Source organism: Mytilus edulis, chromosome 4 (assembly GCF_963676685.1).
Source record: "Mytilus edulis chromosome 4, xbMytEdul2.2, whole genome shotgun sequence".
NCBI lineage: Eukaryota > Metazoa > Mollusca > Bivalvia > Mytilida > Mytilidae > Mytilus > Mytilus edulis.
The window spans coordinates 13,830,623-13,848,845 of record NC_092347.1 but is presented as its reverse complement, the minus strand read 5'-3'; the positions used below and the strand labels follow the sequence as shown (position 1 = coordinate 13,848,845).

Here is an 18,223-nt window from a genome sequence, read left to right as displayed (position 1 = left end):
ATAGGACTTTACCAAGTAGTTATTCTTCAAAACCAGCCAGCTAGTGAGATAGCAAGCTTACTCCAAACAACTATAACAAAGTACATTGGGTCAACTTCTAATAGAGAAATTCAATGGCGATCATCAGCTCCAGTTGGAATGAATTGGCTAGAGAAAGTTTGGTCTTATATTCAGCGGTATGATTTGAGTTATTTTAGCAACCTGCATTTGATGCCAGATACACGAACAAATGAGATGTATAAAGTATGTGTTGGTTTTATTTTGAAGACAAAAGGACACAATGGTATACCGTCTAGTGTATGCGATTGCTTAAGGTACCTAGACATTGTTGTTCTTGAGCAAATACCCTCGGCCATCGAAGAGCACAAGAACATACGAAATTTTGTGTACTTGCCTACTAAAGAAGATGTTTTTCGAATGTTAATCAAAATTCAAGCTGGTGGAAATGTTAATCACTTGGTTAATAAGTTTAATACTACAATCACTGCAGAAGAAAGGTCACAATTTGTTACATACATATCTGGATATTCTATAACTCACAACCAGCTAATCAATCTACTGTCAGCAATGCATCTCTTTACTGAGAAGAATTCACGTCGTCATGTATCGACAAGTCAAGTAAGTATTATTGCTGATACTGATCAGCTCCCAGTATTGTATTTCAAAGAAACTCTGGACTGCTCTGACCAGAAATATAGAGATCTTGCCACAAAACTGCACGCTAAAACAATTACCAAAGAAGATGTGATAATTGACATTCTGACAAACTTGAATGATCAGTATCGCACTGTTGATATCAACAAAATGATGAGATATGTTCTAAACAACCTTTCATACTTTCATATGAAAGATCAAATGATTCGTATTGCCAGGGAAATACCGTTTGTATTTACTAGCGGCAGACAGATGAAAAAAGCTACAGATTTGTTTGACCCCGAGGATGATACTTTGAAAATGATTATACTTGATAATGATAGATTTCCAAACGTACAGAATTTGCCAGTTGAACTTAAATTGCTAAGGAAACTTGGTTTGAAATCACTACAAGATATTACTGGAGAAGACATACTTAGTTGTGCAAGGTATCTACATACCTCAAATAGATGTACAGAAAACAAACGTTCCGAAGAACTGTTAAAAGTGCTAGTTAATAAAAGTGGACTTCTCGGCAGCTATGTGAGTGGGCGAAAACTATCGGACCATCTCTCAAGTTTACGTTTTATTGGACCAAGTGAACGTAAAGATGATTTCCCCAAATCACTGCCATGGTATACCGACACAGCAGATTCTTTCTTTTGCCGACCGTGCGATTTATCTACACCAAAGTTCACAAAACTTATTGGTAGTGTGAAGCCAGTTGTTTCACCTAGTTCATCGTCTCTAATAGCGAGTGCTGGTTGGATAAGAGAACCAGTTGTAACGGATGTGATAGACCAATTACTGATTATTACTGAGAGATACGAAGATAAATATAAGCCAGAACTTCTTCCTGTAATAAGCGACATCTATCATTATATGGCAAATCACTACAACAGTCAGGATTTCGAACGATTGTCAAGCAAGAAATGGATTTGGACAGGTACTGGATTTGAGGAACCAGAAAAGGTTTACCTGCAAACCAAATCATCAGATCTCGTTTTACGACCATATTTATATCCACTACCAGATGAATTTCGGGGGTCAAATTTGTTGCAGTTCTTTAGAAAGATACAATGTCTGGAGCGTCAAAATACAAATTTACTAATTAGAGTTGAAAAAATGATACAGGCGGAATACTATGGTGGTGGCAAATCAGAAGAAACGGCAAAGGCTGATCTTCAGCTTGTTGTGAATATCTTGAACTCTATTAAAGATGACAAAAATGTAGAAGGAGTTCTTCTTCCAATCAAACAAGATAATGAGACACTCCTAATATTGAAACCAGCTAGTGAGTGTAACTATTGCAAAGATGATGACGAACTTTTTGGAGATGAACAATGTTTCGTACATCATGACGTGTCTCCTGAAACTGCCGAAAAACTCGGTGTCCCTTCAGTGACCGACACTCTTCTTGAAGATGCTGAACGACTGGATGAATGGGGCCAGAGTGAACCATTAACACGTAGAATTAAAAACTTGCTAGAATCTTACAAAGATGGATTGTCAGTCCCTAAAGAAATAATTCAAAACGCTGACGATGCAGGTGCCACGAAAGTCTGTTTCATGTATGATGAACGGGAGAAAGAAAATTACGGGAAAAAATTGTTGGACAAAAACATGTTAGAATGCCAAGGACCAGCATTGTGGGCATATAACAATGCCAAATTTACGAATGAAGATTTGCTTAATATAACAAAAGTGAGCGGTGCAACCAAAGGGATAGACACAACAAAAATTGGAAAGTTTGGACTCGGCTTTTGTTCTGTCTACAATCTGACTGAAGTTCCCAGTTTTATAACAGGAGATCACATGGTAATATTTGATCCTCACTCAGACTATCTGGCAGATGCATTAAAGCACAAGAAACAACCTGGACTAAAAATACATATGCAAAAGAATAGGAAAATTATGATCAGGAAACACTCGCAGTTTGAGCCATTTAACGGCGTATTTGGGTGTAATCTTGATACAAGTCAAAAGGAAATTACTTTCGAAGGAACATTATTTCGGTTACCACTGAGGACAAGACAGCAAGCCGTTTCGAGTGAGATCAGTAACATACCATATGACAATGATCAAATGATTAGTTTAATGAAAATCTTTATTGAGGCTGGTGGCAATCTTCTGTTGTTTTCCCAAAATGTTGTTGAAGTTGAATTTTATCACCTTCCAAGGAATGAAAAAGACCCAACAAATGCTGTAAAATTGTTCAGCGTGCGTAAAGATTTTGTTCGTACAATTGGAAGACCAATTCATCAAGCACATCCTTACAATACATTCTCAGTGCTCAAAGAGATGACGCTTCAGTTCGAAAATGTGAAGAAAGGTGTTGCGAAAATTACATCCATGGTAGACATGAGTATATTGATACAAGTTTCTGTTGAAGCAAACAGCAAACTGATTAACTTTAAAATAACTAGCTGTTCTTCATCAACGTCTTGGATCGTCACATGGGCATCTGGGACCAGCAGGAGCAAGGATTTGGCTTTAAAGTCGTCAACTAAAAGGGTGTTACCTTTAGGAAGTGTAGCCTGTCCAGTTACAAAAACTGAAGATGGACTTTACAAAACGTGTTCTTTGAAAGACCTGCCATTTGGATTTTACCGCAGCAGTCATGTCTTTTGCTACTTGCCTCTTCCAGTTGAAACCAGTTTTCCAGTACACTTAAATGGCTCTTTCGCGGTGACGTCAGACCGTAGGCGGCTCTCTTGTAAAACTGTTGATGACAAAGACTCGTTTGACAGTGACTGGAACGAAGCTCTTATGGGTGATGCTGTTTGTAATGCTTATATACTGTTTTTAGAAAATAGGATTCATTTAGGCCTAGATAAAAACGAACCATACTTTCAACACTGGCCGTTTCAGTATGGAAAAGATGGAAACTTTGGAAAACTTCAAACTGCCTTTTACCAACAAATTTCAGATAAACATAGGAATGCACAAGTATTTAGAAGAGATGATAAGATTACAAGCATTACATATTGTCAATTTCTAGATTCTGCTTTAATGGAAACGAAGTTTGGCGAAGAGGCATTTAATGTTTGCGTCAATTTTTTAGAAGATGACAACACGAAAATTATGAAGCTACCGAGAGATATACAAAATAGTTTCCAAGATGCTGGCTGTGTAGATGTAGTCAAACAGAGAACTTTGAATAATATTGCGTTCTTTTCCAAGTTGGTGTTCCCACATCTGACTGATGACGTCTGGGCTCAGAATACAATGGATGTCCTCATGTTATACGCAATAGACAATGCATCAGATAAAATGTGCAACTTACTTAAAGAACATGAATGTATTCCAACAGCTCCAAACAGAATTTTAAGACATCCATCAGAACTGGTAGATAGAAAGGGATTGTTGAACAGCCTGTTTAAAGAAGAAGATGAAAGATTTGTTATTTTGGACAGCAATACTTATAGTAAACCTACCCGAATGACGACATTGGCAAGACTTGGAATGATAACAAGCAAACTTTCTGAAAATCTTCTGATTGATAGAGCAAAATCAATACAAAACCTTGCGGCAACCTGTACACATTGTGCATTAGATCGATGTGTACAGTTTGTTCGATACCTTAACAGAGAAATAACAAGCATCGAACAAAATCATCAATTGTTTTCGGAGCTAAAGTCCATACAGTTTTTACCAGTGAAAAGCAAATCAAAAGAATGGGAATGGCCATGGGGAGGGGACAGTATCACGAAAAGTATCGAAAGCAGAAGACTTCAATATAAGTGTAGTAATGAAAATCACAAACAAAGTATTTCAGTTCAATTTGAAAGTCCACAAAAACTATATTCCAATACGGTATTGGAACTTGTTTGTTCAATTCGGCCTGTGTTGGACAGATTGTGCCTACCTATGGATATTTATGCTCAGTTTTTTGGAAAACTAGGGGTAATGAATAACGTTTCACCTTCTTTGGCTCTTGAGAACTTACTTGTAATCAGCACTGATTTTGGCAAAACTGAGAAAAGGTCAACAAAATCCGAATCGATTGCTTCCACCGTTTTTGCAATCTATAAATTCTTGAATGAAACATTCACCAAGCTAATGCATTCCGACGAAAAAGCACAACAGAGTTTGATACAAACTGCAGATCGTTTTCGGAACGAAAATATACTTTTACTTAATGGAACATTTGTCAAACCTTGCCAAGTGGTTGTACACATTTCAGAGGACTGTAGTCCTGATTTCTATGGTTTAAATGTTGCATCCAACCTGAAACAAATGAAAGGTCTTTTGAAACTGTTGCAAATCGATGACAGATGTTCAGCGGAACGAGTTCTGTCTAAACTTGAGATGTACAAAACAAAATACGGCTCAAAAGAAATGAATGAAGATGAGGTCAAGCTTTATGTACGCTTACTGAAAGTGTTGGTCAGTTCCATGAAGTTAGATCATTTGAATGCAGATAGCGTACAAGACTTGTTTATTCCAGACACTAAGGGAATTTTACACCCTATTCAGAATGTATGTCTTGATGAAAGTACAGTAAATTCCACGGAAACTATGCACTTTACTCATGACAGTATATCACACGAGATAGCAAAAGTTCTCGGAATTAACTCTAAACGAAAACATAAAGTTGAAGAGTGCTCAAAAGACCTATATTCACAGGACTTTGGACAACATGAAGAACTCTTAACAAGAATAAAGAGAATTCTCCATGGGTATCCCTTTGATGTTTGCATACTGAAAGAATTGTTACAGAATGCTGACGATGCCAAAGCATCTGAAGTTCACATTGTAGTTGATTTCAATAATCACCCAACAGATGATTTGTTTGATGAGATGTGGAAACCTTTACAAGGGCCAGCACTTCTTGTGTTTAATGATAGTTATTTTACAGAAGCGGATATAACAGGTATCCAAAATCTTGGTGTAGGAAGCAAGGGGGACGATCCTACGAAGACTGGGCAGTATGGTGTTGGCTTTAACGCAGTTTACCACCTCACTGATGTACCATCGTTCTTATCTAGAGGACAACATGTCGAGACTGGAGAAGTCCTCTGTGTATTCGATCCTCATTGTCATTACGTCCCAAAGGCTTCAGGCCGAAATCCCGGGAGAAAATACGTAAATACCAAAACATTAAAAGAAGACCATCCAAATGTTTTCAGCTGTTATCACGATAACCTGTTGATGCACAATCAAGGCACTATCTTTAGACTTCCACTAAGAACAGAAAAGTTTACTAATAAGTCACAAATATCGAATAGCATAGTCACTGCGGAAGGCGTACGAAGGCTTCTGGATGATTTTAAAAAGGAAATGAGCGAAATGCTATTGTTTGTAAACCATGTAAAATCCATTAAATTGTCTGAAATTGTAGGAGGAAAACTCGAAGAAATCTATTCAGTTATGTTGAGCATGTCATCTGCCGACGAATCAAAGCGAACTGAATTTAACAATGCGATAGGACAAGCCTCAAAAACAATGAACGAAACTAAAAACCCAGACTGCCTTTCGTCTACTGAAATGAAATATCAAGTACAAATTAATGATAGTTGCGGGAAAATGATGAAATGGTTGATAGTCCGTCGACTAGGATTCTCTAAAAAAGGAACATGTCCAGACACTATCAAGAAAGCTTATCAGAAAGGCGATATAGGATTATTACCTAGAGGGGGTGTGGCATTACCTATATTTGAAAAAGATCAGGAATGTGTGATGAAACATGGACGTGTTTTCTGCTCTTTACCACTGCCTCTAGAATCAGGTCTGCCTATTCATTTTAATGGACATTTTGCTCTTGATCATGAGGCCAGGCGCAGTCTTTACACTGATGATCAAGAAGGATATCATGTAGTATGGAATAAACATCTGTTGGAAGACGTCATTGCTCCATCCTATACAACTGGGTTGCTTGAAATGAAGGATTTATTGGGCCTCGAGACTGACAGTCAAGTGAATGAGTTGCAGTTGCATAAACAACTGTCAATATTTCATGGATATTTTCCAGATTTTGAAAATGCTAAAAATGATTACTTTAAATTTCTTATATGCAGCATTTACCGCTGGATCAACAGTAATGAAGTTCCAATTTTTGCGTCTGCAAAAATGGTCAGTAATTCTGAGGCACATGTAAACTTTTACCCCCTCTATTGCAGCAAAAACACATTTCAATCTGTGTTTAACACCATGAAAAAACAACAGATTTCCTCTTCAACCGTTGCAACTATCGGCGCCGTTGGTAGTGGGATATCAGAAAAAATTGCGAGTTTGAAGGAAGAAGCCCATAAAACAAGGGACGATCGAGTGCCTTCCTTGGTTCATATATTTAAGGAGCTTGGCATAAAGCTTCTTGATGCACCAAAACAAGTTCTTCGAAGTATAAAAGAGGCCAAAATAGAAGTTTGTGAAATAAATCCGGAGTTTCTCATGTGTTTCCTGAAATCATTCAACGCATCGGCAATAGATACATGTAATTTAGGTGGAGTTGATTGTAGCATTGAAGAAACAACATTCAAAAAGGTTTCTCATTTAGTCCTTTGCATATCATACTGTAAAAAAAGCGATTTGTTTATACAACATCTGAATGGTTTGCCATGTTGCCTTACCGAGGACGGGATCCTAAGAACATTCAAACGAGAAAGTCCCGTATTTTGTACAAACTATAGTACAATACTTAAAGAAAGTGCTAGTTTGTTTTTACACCATGACCTCACTGAACTATTCACAACAACACATGACGGATTGAAGGAATTAGATTTGAATGCGTTTGCTGAGTTCCTACCTGCTACACTTGCCTCTGAAGTGTATAGGACGCATAACAGACCAGTGGTATGGAGCACACACATAGATTCCGTTGTGAATATGACATGGCTTAGTCGAGTTTGGGATTTCATTAACCATACAGTTCAGCAAAACGTTGACAAATCCGCTCCACTTGATACAAGGAATTTGGATTCGGTTTTTGAAAGGATGAATCCTTTAATGCCATGGTGTCTTATTCCATGTACGCAGTCAGTACAGCCTTTTGTAGAAGATACTATAGAACATGTTCTTTTTCCGGTCTCAAAACTAAGATATACTGTGAACTTGTCAACATTTAATGGATCGATAGAGAAAGCTCTAAAACGACTCGCATTACCATGTCTTGATCCGTCATTTAAAGTGAACAAGAGATTTATACTTACAGCGATGTTAGTTTCTGACAAGGATCCATGTGCTCTCATAGACTTTTTGTATGAATATAAGGAAGAAATTAGAAACAGAAACATAACACCGGAAGTTTGTACAGATATTCTGGAATACTTTTCGGAACACATTGAAAGAATATCAGAAAACGTCAACATTGAGGCGTTACTGGACAAAATAAGACAAATACCTCTTCATGTTAATGTCAGTGGCCATAACATCAGCTTAGATTCTAATGCTAGTGTTTTAGTGCTTAGTGACTATGTGTCTAATAAGATAGTACTAGATGGTGTTGAGGAGTGGGCGAATACGTCAGATACCATTTTGCTGAAAGCAACGCATCATTTGACAAAACTGTATGCCAAAATTGGGTTTACAGCAGAGAAATTAGAAGCTATTGACGTGTATACCAATCATTTACTGCGAAAGTTTGACTGTTTGCCTAAAGAAAATCATCAAGCACACCTAGTATTTATTCGAGATACACTTTTAGCGAAATCGTCTGTGTTCAATACGCAACAAAACGATCTTATTGCTGTTCTAAAAACAGTATCATTTGTTGAAGGAAATGATGGCATATTGTTTACGGCCTCTCACTTCAAAGATCCGCGTTATGAATTACTGAAACTAATGTGTGATCCGAATGATTTTCCAGGTGGTGTTTTTAGTGCAAATTGTTGGTTGGAGTTTTTAGTTATTGCTGGAATTCAAACACAGGTCACATCAAACATGGTTTTACAGTTTGCTAGGAGCATTGAAGAAGAAGTTGGACGAAAAGGTGTTACAGAAGAAATTTCAAAAAAATCTGAACTGCTGACAAAGCATGTACTTTCCCGACATAACATTGAAAAGGAAGGTATCTTGAATGAAATAAGCTTCATTAAATTTATTGTTCCATGTAAAATAACAGACTGGAAAAATAAGATTTTCCCGCAAAAGCATGGCCTGACGGTGTGTTACCGTGAATCTGTACCTAGACATAAAGCTGATCTATGCTGGACAACTTGCAATATTATTCCTGATAAGGCAAAACCTTACTACAGCATGGATCACAAGAAACAACAAAGTGTTGTCTCACAGCTTGGTATATTAAATGAACCACCATTCCGGAGTGTCATCAGTCATGTTCAAAATATATGCGATGCACTGAAGGGTTTCGCAGACAAGAACCTCATCCAGGATGCTAGCATTGTCTTGATAAAAGAAATGATGCTAAAAGTATATGACTGGCTAAACGAAAACCATAGTAAAGATATTGATCACTTCAAGAAGAGTCTTAATCATACTCCACTCGTCTTTATTTCTGAACGCAAGTTGTTTATAACATGCGTGAGAACAGTAAAAAGTTTAGATAAAAAGAAAGAACACGACATTGTACCTTATCTATTGGAAACACCCGAGGAATACGGGAAATACTTTAAACTCTTTCAGACTCTTGGTATGACCTTGAATACAGACCTCTCTACTTATGTTCGAGTATTAATTGATCTCAAACATGATATTGGGGATAGAAAACTTAATCCAAACCTGCTTAAAATCGTTCAACGTTCAGTAGAAGAAATTGTGTCCTTTAGAGCAGATGTTGACCAACACGTATTAGATGCACTTGAAAAAATGGAAGCATTATATCTATTGACAAGAGACCAATTGTTAATGAATGCATCAGATTTAGTCTTTTCGGACAATGAAGATTTCGAAGAGAAGATAGGTAATGACATAGGTAAACCATATATGATGGGATTTGACAGACTTGATATTTTAGCTCATGGAAACATCGTTTCGTCATTCAAGCAACTTCCCAAGAAAATGCAGCCATGCATACTTTCAGATATGATTACATCAGAGATAGACGAGGAATCATTTACAAAAATTAATGACCGTAGAGGGCAAATATTAAGAGAATATTTAGCTTCTGCTCAGTTTCAAGAGGCTATTGTTCGGATATCTGTACACTGCAGAAAAGATTTAAAGCTTCCAAAAATGAAAGAAGATGATATCAAAGCCATGGTCAGTGGAATAGAAAACATACAAATAGTACAGGTAGAATCGATCAAACAAAGGTTGACATATAAAGGTAAAACGGTTGGACAAGACCAATTAACAGCATACTGTCAATCACAAGACGAAACGTCTCAACACACTTTATTTTGTGCTTTCAATGAATACAAAATACAGGAATGGCTTAGTGAAAGTTTTCTGAACATAAGCGAAGCACTGTCAAAATGTACAAATTACTTGTATTGTGATACCAAAGGTTTCCTAATGACTGTATTAAATTTTATAGAAAATCCAAATAGCATAACAAAAGCCTTGGATAGAGCACGGGTCGAACAGTATTCCGTATCAAAGAAAAGTAGGAACTCAGTTTTTCCACCAGCAGGGGTCACTGTTCATGAAGAATGGCACTGTTTCCTTGACAATAGTTTTTCTGACTTTGATGTTGGGGATTACGTAGCTTTGTTGTTGAGCGAAGAGAAAATGGATGGAGATGAATTTATTCCAGCTGTTTACATTTATGCCATTGTTTTTGGGAAAGTTGAAAGTATGGAAACCATACCGATCATTGGAAATTCTCTCCGGTATTATTTGGTTGATGTTGGAAACCAACGTATTGAAAAAAAGCGGGCTTACGATTGTTTTAAATTCAACTGTAGTATTCCAGAGACATCCAATGAACTTGTCGTATTCCTTGATATTTCAGACACACAAAAAGATGAAAGACCATTGGATGATATTTTGAAAGACGTTAAAGAAAAGATCAAAGCAGCTTGGACTCTCCCGGAAGATGAAAGAAAGAAAATAATAAAACGATTCTTCAAGAAATGGCATCCAGACAAAAACCATGGTAACGAAAAAATTGCAACAGAAGTTTTCAAATTTATTAAAAATTTAGTTTTACAAATGGAAAATGGAGAAGACGTTGATGCCAACACTAATTCCAACTTTAAACAACCCCCCAGAAATTCTACATTTTGGGAACATTTCAGGACATGGGAGCGTGATACTACTGAAGATAAAAACTGTAGTGAACAAAGGAGCCAATCATCATCCGGATGTGGAACAAGCAGTGGCAGACGACAGCATAAACAGGAAGTTCCTTCAGTAGCTGAGGCAAGACAGTGGATGAGACAAGCAAAACTAGACTTTACTGCTGCTAAACAATTTCTTCCGAGTGCAGAAACAGGGCCTCATTTTAATTGGATATGCATCATGTGTTATCAGGTAAAAAAATATTCTACAGTCAATTGTATACCTTAATACTACAGTTATAATAATTTCGATGTTTAATATTAGAATGTGGTATGATTGCTATTGACGTAGAGGTTTACAATTAAAGGTTACCGTAAGTTTATGTTAACGAGTTATAGTTACTTACACAATAACGTATACATCAAGCTGAATAATTACAATATCTTGAAAGAAAAAAACACTATGTAACTAATGATATTGCAAAAGAATCTATACTACATTGAAATATGCTGCATTTCGGAATGGCTTTTACAAATTTTTAAGTTTCAAAATTGTCGAAAAACCTACTAGAAAAAAAAATATATATTTGCAGAAGATTTTGATATTTTAATATTAATGTAGAAGACAATACATATTTTAAAATCATTTGAGTCATTGGAATACAAACATGTGGTATTGAACATTTTAAGTCCATAGGCACATCAATAACTTGTATATTATGTATGAAATCAACAGTTTTAATTTGTATTTGATATTCAATATTGTGTGTGATATCAAATCTAGACTAACACTTTTGTAGAATAAATGTTTCTTGTGTATTATTTGTATTTTTTTAGTCGGTCGAAAAAGTTTTAAAAGCTCTTCATTTCCTCAAAGACTGTAATGATGTTCCAAGTACAAGTAATTTGCTGCAGCTATCTGCCAGCTTGGATCAAAACTTACAAGTGATGGTGAAAACTCTGGTAGACGTTATAGGTCCACGTGAGAAAACTATGTACCCTGATCGCATGGATATTCCTAAAGTACCCGCAGATGCCTTCAATAAACAAACTGCGACGAGTTCGGTCGATGTTACTGAAGAAATCTTGGAATTTTCTACAGCACGATTATAAAAAAAGGTAAATTACTCAATAATCCTTTTTTTTTTTTTATCTAATCTTCTATTTAGAATAAATGTATAATTATTAGGTATAAGATACACATATTAGAGCTTAGTCCGATTTGGTGTATTTGATTTACATCAAAATAGTAAAAATAAAACTATGGTTAATGCAAAATGATAAAAAAAAATATACAAAATGTAGGAAAATGCAGATTAGTCAAAATATAAGCACATGTACATGTAATGACATAGTGATGTTATGGTTGTAATCATGGTAAAATAGTCCATAAATTTATTTTTCGCTGTTCAACTAAAAAATATGTCTGTCTTTTTTTAGATACACACAAACTATGTATGTGCTGATCATGACTAAAACAAGAATGTACACATTGGAGAGAACTTTCACTGATTATGTGTCTTTTTCCTTATTCATGGCATTGTCTGACCCCTTGTCAAGACAACTCATTTACTAAAAATGATAAACATGGTCACTACTTTAGTGTCATTACTTAAACGATTTTACCTGATTCAGATTCAATATTTACATTTAGAATGACTGATCACTAATTCATTATATATGTACAAACCAAACTATTATTTATTCAGGAGTACCCTTGTCTCCTTTAATATTTTAAAACCCATACCAAGGTGATACTACATCTTCATTGGCATGTATATGTATGTAACATTTGTCATCACGTTAAATAGCATAAAGAAGGATAAGCAGTTCCTGTTTAAAATACCAAATAGTAAGAATTAATTTCACATGCTAAAAATTGCCTAGTTTACTAGCATTTGTGGTTTTATTTCGATTGCACAGGAATTACAAAAATAATCAAGCAATTCTTAAAAGAAATAATAAGCGGATTGTGAACTTGTCTTCGAACAATGCGTTACTTTTTAGCTCACCTGGCCCGAAGGGCCAAGTGAGCTTTTCCCATCACTTGGCGTCCGTCGTCCGTCGTCCGTCGTCGTCCTGCGTCCGTCGTCCGGCGTTAACTTTTACAAAAATCTTCTCCTCTGAAACAACTGGGCCAAATTTTACCAAACTTGGCCACAATCATCATTGGGGTATCTAGTTTAAAAAATGTGTCCGGTGACCCGGCCAACCAACCAAGATGGCCGCCATGGCTAAAAATAGAACATAGGGGTAAAATGCAGTTTTTGGCTTATAACTCAAAAACCAAAGCATTTAGAGCAAATCAGACAGGTGTAATAATGTTCATCAGGTCAAGATCTATCTGCCCTGAAATTTTCAGATGAATCGGACATTTTGTTGTTGGGTTGCTGCCTCTGAAATGGTAATTTTAAGGAAATTTTGCTGTTTTTGGTTATTATCTTGAATATTATTATAGATAGAGATAAACTGTAAACAGCAATAATGTTCAGCAAAGTAATATCTACAAATAAGTTAACATGACCAAAATGGTCAGTTGACCACTTTAGGAGTTATTGCCCTTTATAGTCAATTTTTAACCATTTTTCGTAAATCTTAGTAATCTTTTAGAAAAATCTTCTCCTCTTAAACTACTGGGCCAAATTTAACCAAACTTGGCCATAATCATCATAGGGGTATCTTGTTTAAAAAATGTGTCCGGTGACCCGGCCAACCAACCAAGATGGCTGCATGGCTAAAAATAGAACATAGGGGTAAAATGCAGTTTTTGGCTTATAACTCAAAAACCAAAGCATTTAGAGCAAATCAGACAGGTGTAATAATGTTCATCAGGTCAAGATCTATCTGCCCTGAAATTTTCAGATGAATCGGACATTTTGTTGTTGGGTTGCTGCCTCTGAAATGGTAATTTTAAGGAAATTTTGCTGTTTTTGGTTATTATCTTGAATATTATTATAGATAGAGATAAACTGTAAACAGCAATAATGTTCAGCAAAGTAATATCTACAAATAAGTTAACATGACCAAAATGGTCAGTTGACCACTTTAGGAGTTATTGCCCTTTATAGTCAATTTTTAACCATTTTTCGTAAATCTTAGTAATCTTTTAGAAAAATCTTCTCCTCTTAAACTACTGGGCCAAATTTAACCAAACTTGGCCATAATCATCATAGGGGTATCTTGTTTAAAAAATGTGTCCGGTGACCCGGCCAACCAACCAAGATGGCTGCATGGCTAAAAATAGAACATAGGGGTAAAATGCAGTTTTTGGCTTATAACTCAAAAACCAAAGCATTTAGAGCAAATCTGACAGGAAGTAAAATTGTTGATCAGGTCACATATTATCTGCCCTAGAATTTTCAGATGAATCGGATAATTGGTTGTTAGGTTGCTGCCCCTGAATTGGTAATTTTGAGGAAATTTTGCTGTTTTTTTGTTATTATCTTGAATATTATTATAGATAGAGATAAACTGTAATCAGCAATAATGTACAGCAAATTAAGAACTAAAAATAAGTCAAAATGACCAAAATAGTCAATTGACCCCCTAAGGAGTTATTGCCCTTCATAGTCAATTTTCCACAGAAAGTACTGTTATAGATAGAGATAATTGTAACCATCAAGAATGTTTAGTAAAGTAAGATCTACAAACACATCACCATCACCAAAACACAATTTTGTCATGAATCCATCTGTGTCCATTGTTTAATTTCACATAGACCAAGGTGAGCGACACAGGCTCTTTAGAGCCTCTAGTTTCATTGTACAATTATTTTTCCCGCTTTCTGTGGTGTTGGTTTTTTTAAAAGTGGAGAGATTTTTGGATATTTAGAAAGTAAAAAGTAAAAAATATAAACCTTTAAAACCTATATACATTGACATTGAAACATCTGTATTGTAAAACATATGTCTTTTTGTAGATTTGAAAAAATAAGACGAATATATAAACTGCAAACTTACAGGATGAGAAGTATTGAAATCATGAAAGACCATACAACCTGACTACAGATGTTGTGTGTAATGTTTGTCAGACACAATGACATTGGGGAGGGGGAGGGCACTTGTTTTCTATTTTTATATCAAATATCAAAAATCGGTTGAACTACATAATGTTTCTTATTTGTTTTATTGCTACAGTGCTTCATTAAACTTGCAGATGTTTGACAAAAATACAATACCCCATCCATGTATGTGGTTTTTACACAGTTGAGGAATGACAGTGATTTAACAAATTGTATGTGTTTTCTTTCTGGTGTGCTTGCACTTTAATTGATATGATGCTATTAATATGATTTCATACATATAATATGTTTAACACATATATTTGTTGTTTACTTGCTGTTCACATGTACGTGTATTTTTTTTAATAATTGTTATGGTATAATAAGATTGGTTTTTTCTGATCATCTAATAGGAAAACTATATATTACTCAATAAATACATGTAACACAAAAAATTATGACAGTCATGCATTTCAGTTTTCTTTCAAATCTCAACTAATTGCTATATAATTACTAACAATATTTTTTATCAACTTGTAGTTGTTTCAAAATATTGGTAATTTTGGCAGGCTCCCTCCACTTATATACTTTGATTTTTCAGCCTTTATACCTTTTTATGAATATATTAGTGATTTGATGAAAAGGAAAGCCCTAGAATTTGCATTATTTCAAAAAAAGAAATATTAATTTACTTCTTAATATAAATGTATAGTTTTTTTTTATATAACTTTGCACAGAGAAATGTGAAGCAATTATTTTTGGTTATGGATAGGTTTTGTTAATTAGTTTCATGCAAAAGTCATAATAATATATTTGATTTGTTTGATATCGTTGTTTATATGATTAAAAATAAAATTTAATAGAACTTGTCTTCCACATATTGTATACCAAATAAAAAAAACGAACATAGTTACCTCACTTCATCTAACAGGGAATATCAGGTTTTGGTTAGTTTATTGACGAGGCATGGGCTTTGCTTTGCTCATTTTTGAAGGTACTTATGGTGACCCATAGTTGTTACTTTTATGTGACAACCGGAATGATGCAATATTGAAATCAGAGTAATTTCATCAAAAATCAGGAATCTTTATCCTCAAGTGGTAAATGTCTCATTTATAAACAAAGGTCCACAATGTGCTATGACAAATATTTATTAGTGGAAATATATCGGTAACGTGTCATATTTCATCTCATATTCATATGCATAGTTTTCATATTTCCAGTTTAACAACAGACGAAACATTTCTTCTGATACACAGACCGATATGATTTCACTCAGCCAGGATAATTATAGTGGGATAACATTACAATCGTTTCAAGGAACGGTAATCCATGTCCATTCACGATAATATGATAACTTTTCCAAATGGCATCATTTTGATATTTATAAGCGACTTAATTACGAATAAGTGAGAGCATGCTACGCTCAGCAACAACCCGGGAATCAACAGACTATCAAGTAACAATCCTACTTATTTCACGTATTATTTGTCATGCATTAAACGTGCACCAGGTATTTGCTACTAGAAGCCAAACAACTATCAATTATATATCTGCAAAAGATTGAATTCAGTATTTCGGACGTATAAGTTTGAATAAGATTTGAAAACATTGAATAAAGGAGTTAAAATATATCAAGGGGGTAATCAAAACAAATCAATCGAAGAAAAACACACAATACCATGATGGCTAAATAAAAAAACAATGAAAAGTCAAATAAAATTTGATATAACACTACACAGAGAGGTAAAGCCTGACCAACCCTATCCACAACTGGTGTGAACCTGTGTGTTCCAGACGGACAAATTACAGACATTCGCCATGTTGGTCCTGTTCAGAAGTTTGAACCACGCTTCATTATGTGTGTCTGTCATAACCCAGGCGCCTCTATGTCAGTACACGGTTTTTTCCATATCTGTCATAATTATTTTTCGTAAAGTTTTGTTAAAAATTACTTTCGGCCTTTGGTTTTCTTGTTTGAATTGTTTCACATGATGTCTTGTTGGAGATTTTTCATAGATGACCATATTGGTTTTTATAATTGTTGAAGGACATATGGTGACCCTTAGTAGTTGATCTGCAATTAATTTGAACTGTGGTTGGTATAATAGTTGGCTCATTGATAATCGAACCACATCTTCTTATCTATATATTGATGAGTCCCACAAATTATGTAACAGGGAATAATGCATCATATATACATGTATGATAGTAGATTGATGAAATTGCCTTTTAACCCTAAGATAACGCCAAATTTATATCGAATTAGACTATTTACCGGATTTGTAATAACATAAGCAACACGACGGGTGCCACATGTGGAGCAGGATCTGCTTACCCTTCCGGAGCACCTGCGATCACCATTTCTTTTTCAGCCATGGCGTTTTCAGTTTATTTTCGATCTATGAGTTTGACTGTCCCTTTGATATTTTTCGCCCCTTCCTTGTAAATCATCGTCACAATCAATTTTGTAACCTTAACCTTACCAAATGAGCAATATGGAAATGAAAAAACATTTTTTTTAGGACAAATTTTAGACCAGACTTTGACAACTTTATAGAAGTAGAAATAAAATACAACACTGAAATCCCTTAAAAACAAAGCTACCAGTTAGGTAAGCAGTAAGTTCATGGTCTGCTAGTGTCTATCTCTCTGAGGTCTACCGTCATATCACTCATGGCGAATACAAAATGGAGTACACGTGAAGTTACATTTAAGAATTGAATGCTTCTTTTTGTAACTTCATTGGGGTGTAAAAGCATTGACCGAAGTACAAGTTGTATGAAGCGCGGAAGCGTTATCATGGTTATATGTATATATTTCATATGTAGGCGTTGTTGAATTTTTTTATTTTTTTTTTTTATCGTAGAGCCAAGTTCTTAAGCGACATTTATTGTCATTCTCTTTACTTAAAACTCTAGTTAGATACTGTAACAGATTTAATTTTAATGTTGTATCTTTTATTGAATTCAATGACATAAATGCGATCAACACATTTTGAGATGAGAATGCCATTTATATTTGCCAATCTGATTAAACTTCAAATCTATCGTAGCCCGCATACTTCAATGTCCACAGCCGCTTGGACATATGATGTGGATAAACAATTTAAAAAAAACTCAATATTTGTGCTGAATATCCAACTTTCCATTTGTATACCATAATTTTATAACATACTCTACTCTATGCCTGCCAAGCCTTATTTTGGGTCCGATAACACCCTTTATTTTATTATTCACACTTGTTATTATTTACCATAATGCGAATAATAGATATGAGATTTTATCATTGTGGATAGATTTCCCAAAAAAACTAGGTAGGACAAGAATAGTAGTGTTGTGCGTGTGCTTTTCGAATATAGAGTAATGATTATCGCTGTTTTAAGAATTTTTTCTTTGATCTTGCTGACTGATAATTTCCTTTCTCAGCGGAGTTGAGTGATATGACAACGGAGTCAAGTGATATAAAA

At 35.1% G+C, this 18,223-nt stretch overlaps 1 protein-coding gene across 1 annotated transcript in view; it reads left to right on the top strand.

Moving 5' to 3' along the window:
- The window catches only part of LOC139519019 (sacsin-like), a 29,595-nt gene extending 14,737 nt beyond the window's left edge, over positions 1 to 14,858 (top strand). The window contains exons 7-9 of the mRNA XM_071310731.1: positions 5 to 11,007; positions 11,592 to 11,873; positions 14,674 to 14,858. Of these exons, the coding sequence (XP_071166832.1) occupies positions 5 to 11,007; positions 11,592 to 11,867 (11,279 nt within the window). The 3' untranslated portion in view covers positions 11,868 to 11,873; positions 14,674 to 14,858. The remainder of the gene's footprint in view (positions 1 to 4; positions 11,008 to 11,591; positions 11,874 to 14,673) is intronic.
- Positions 14,859 to 18,223: the final 3,365 nt, after the last annotated feature.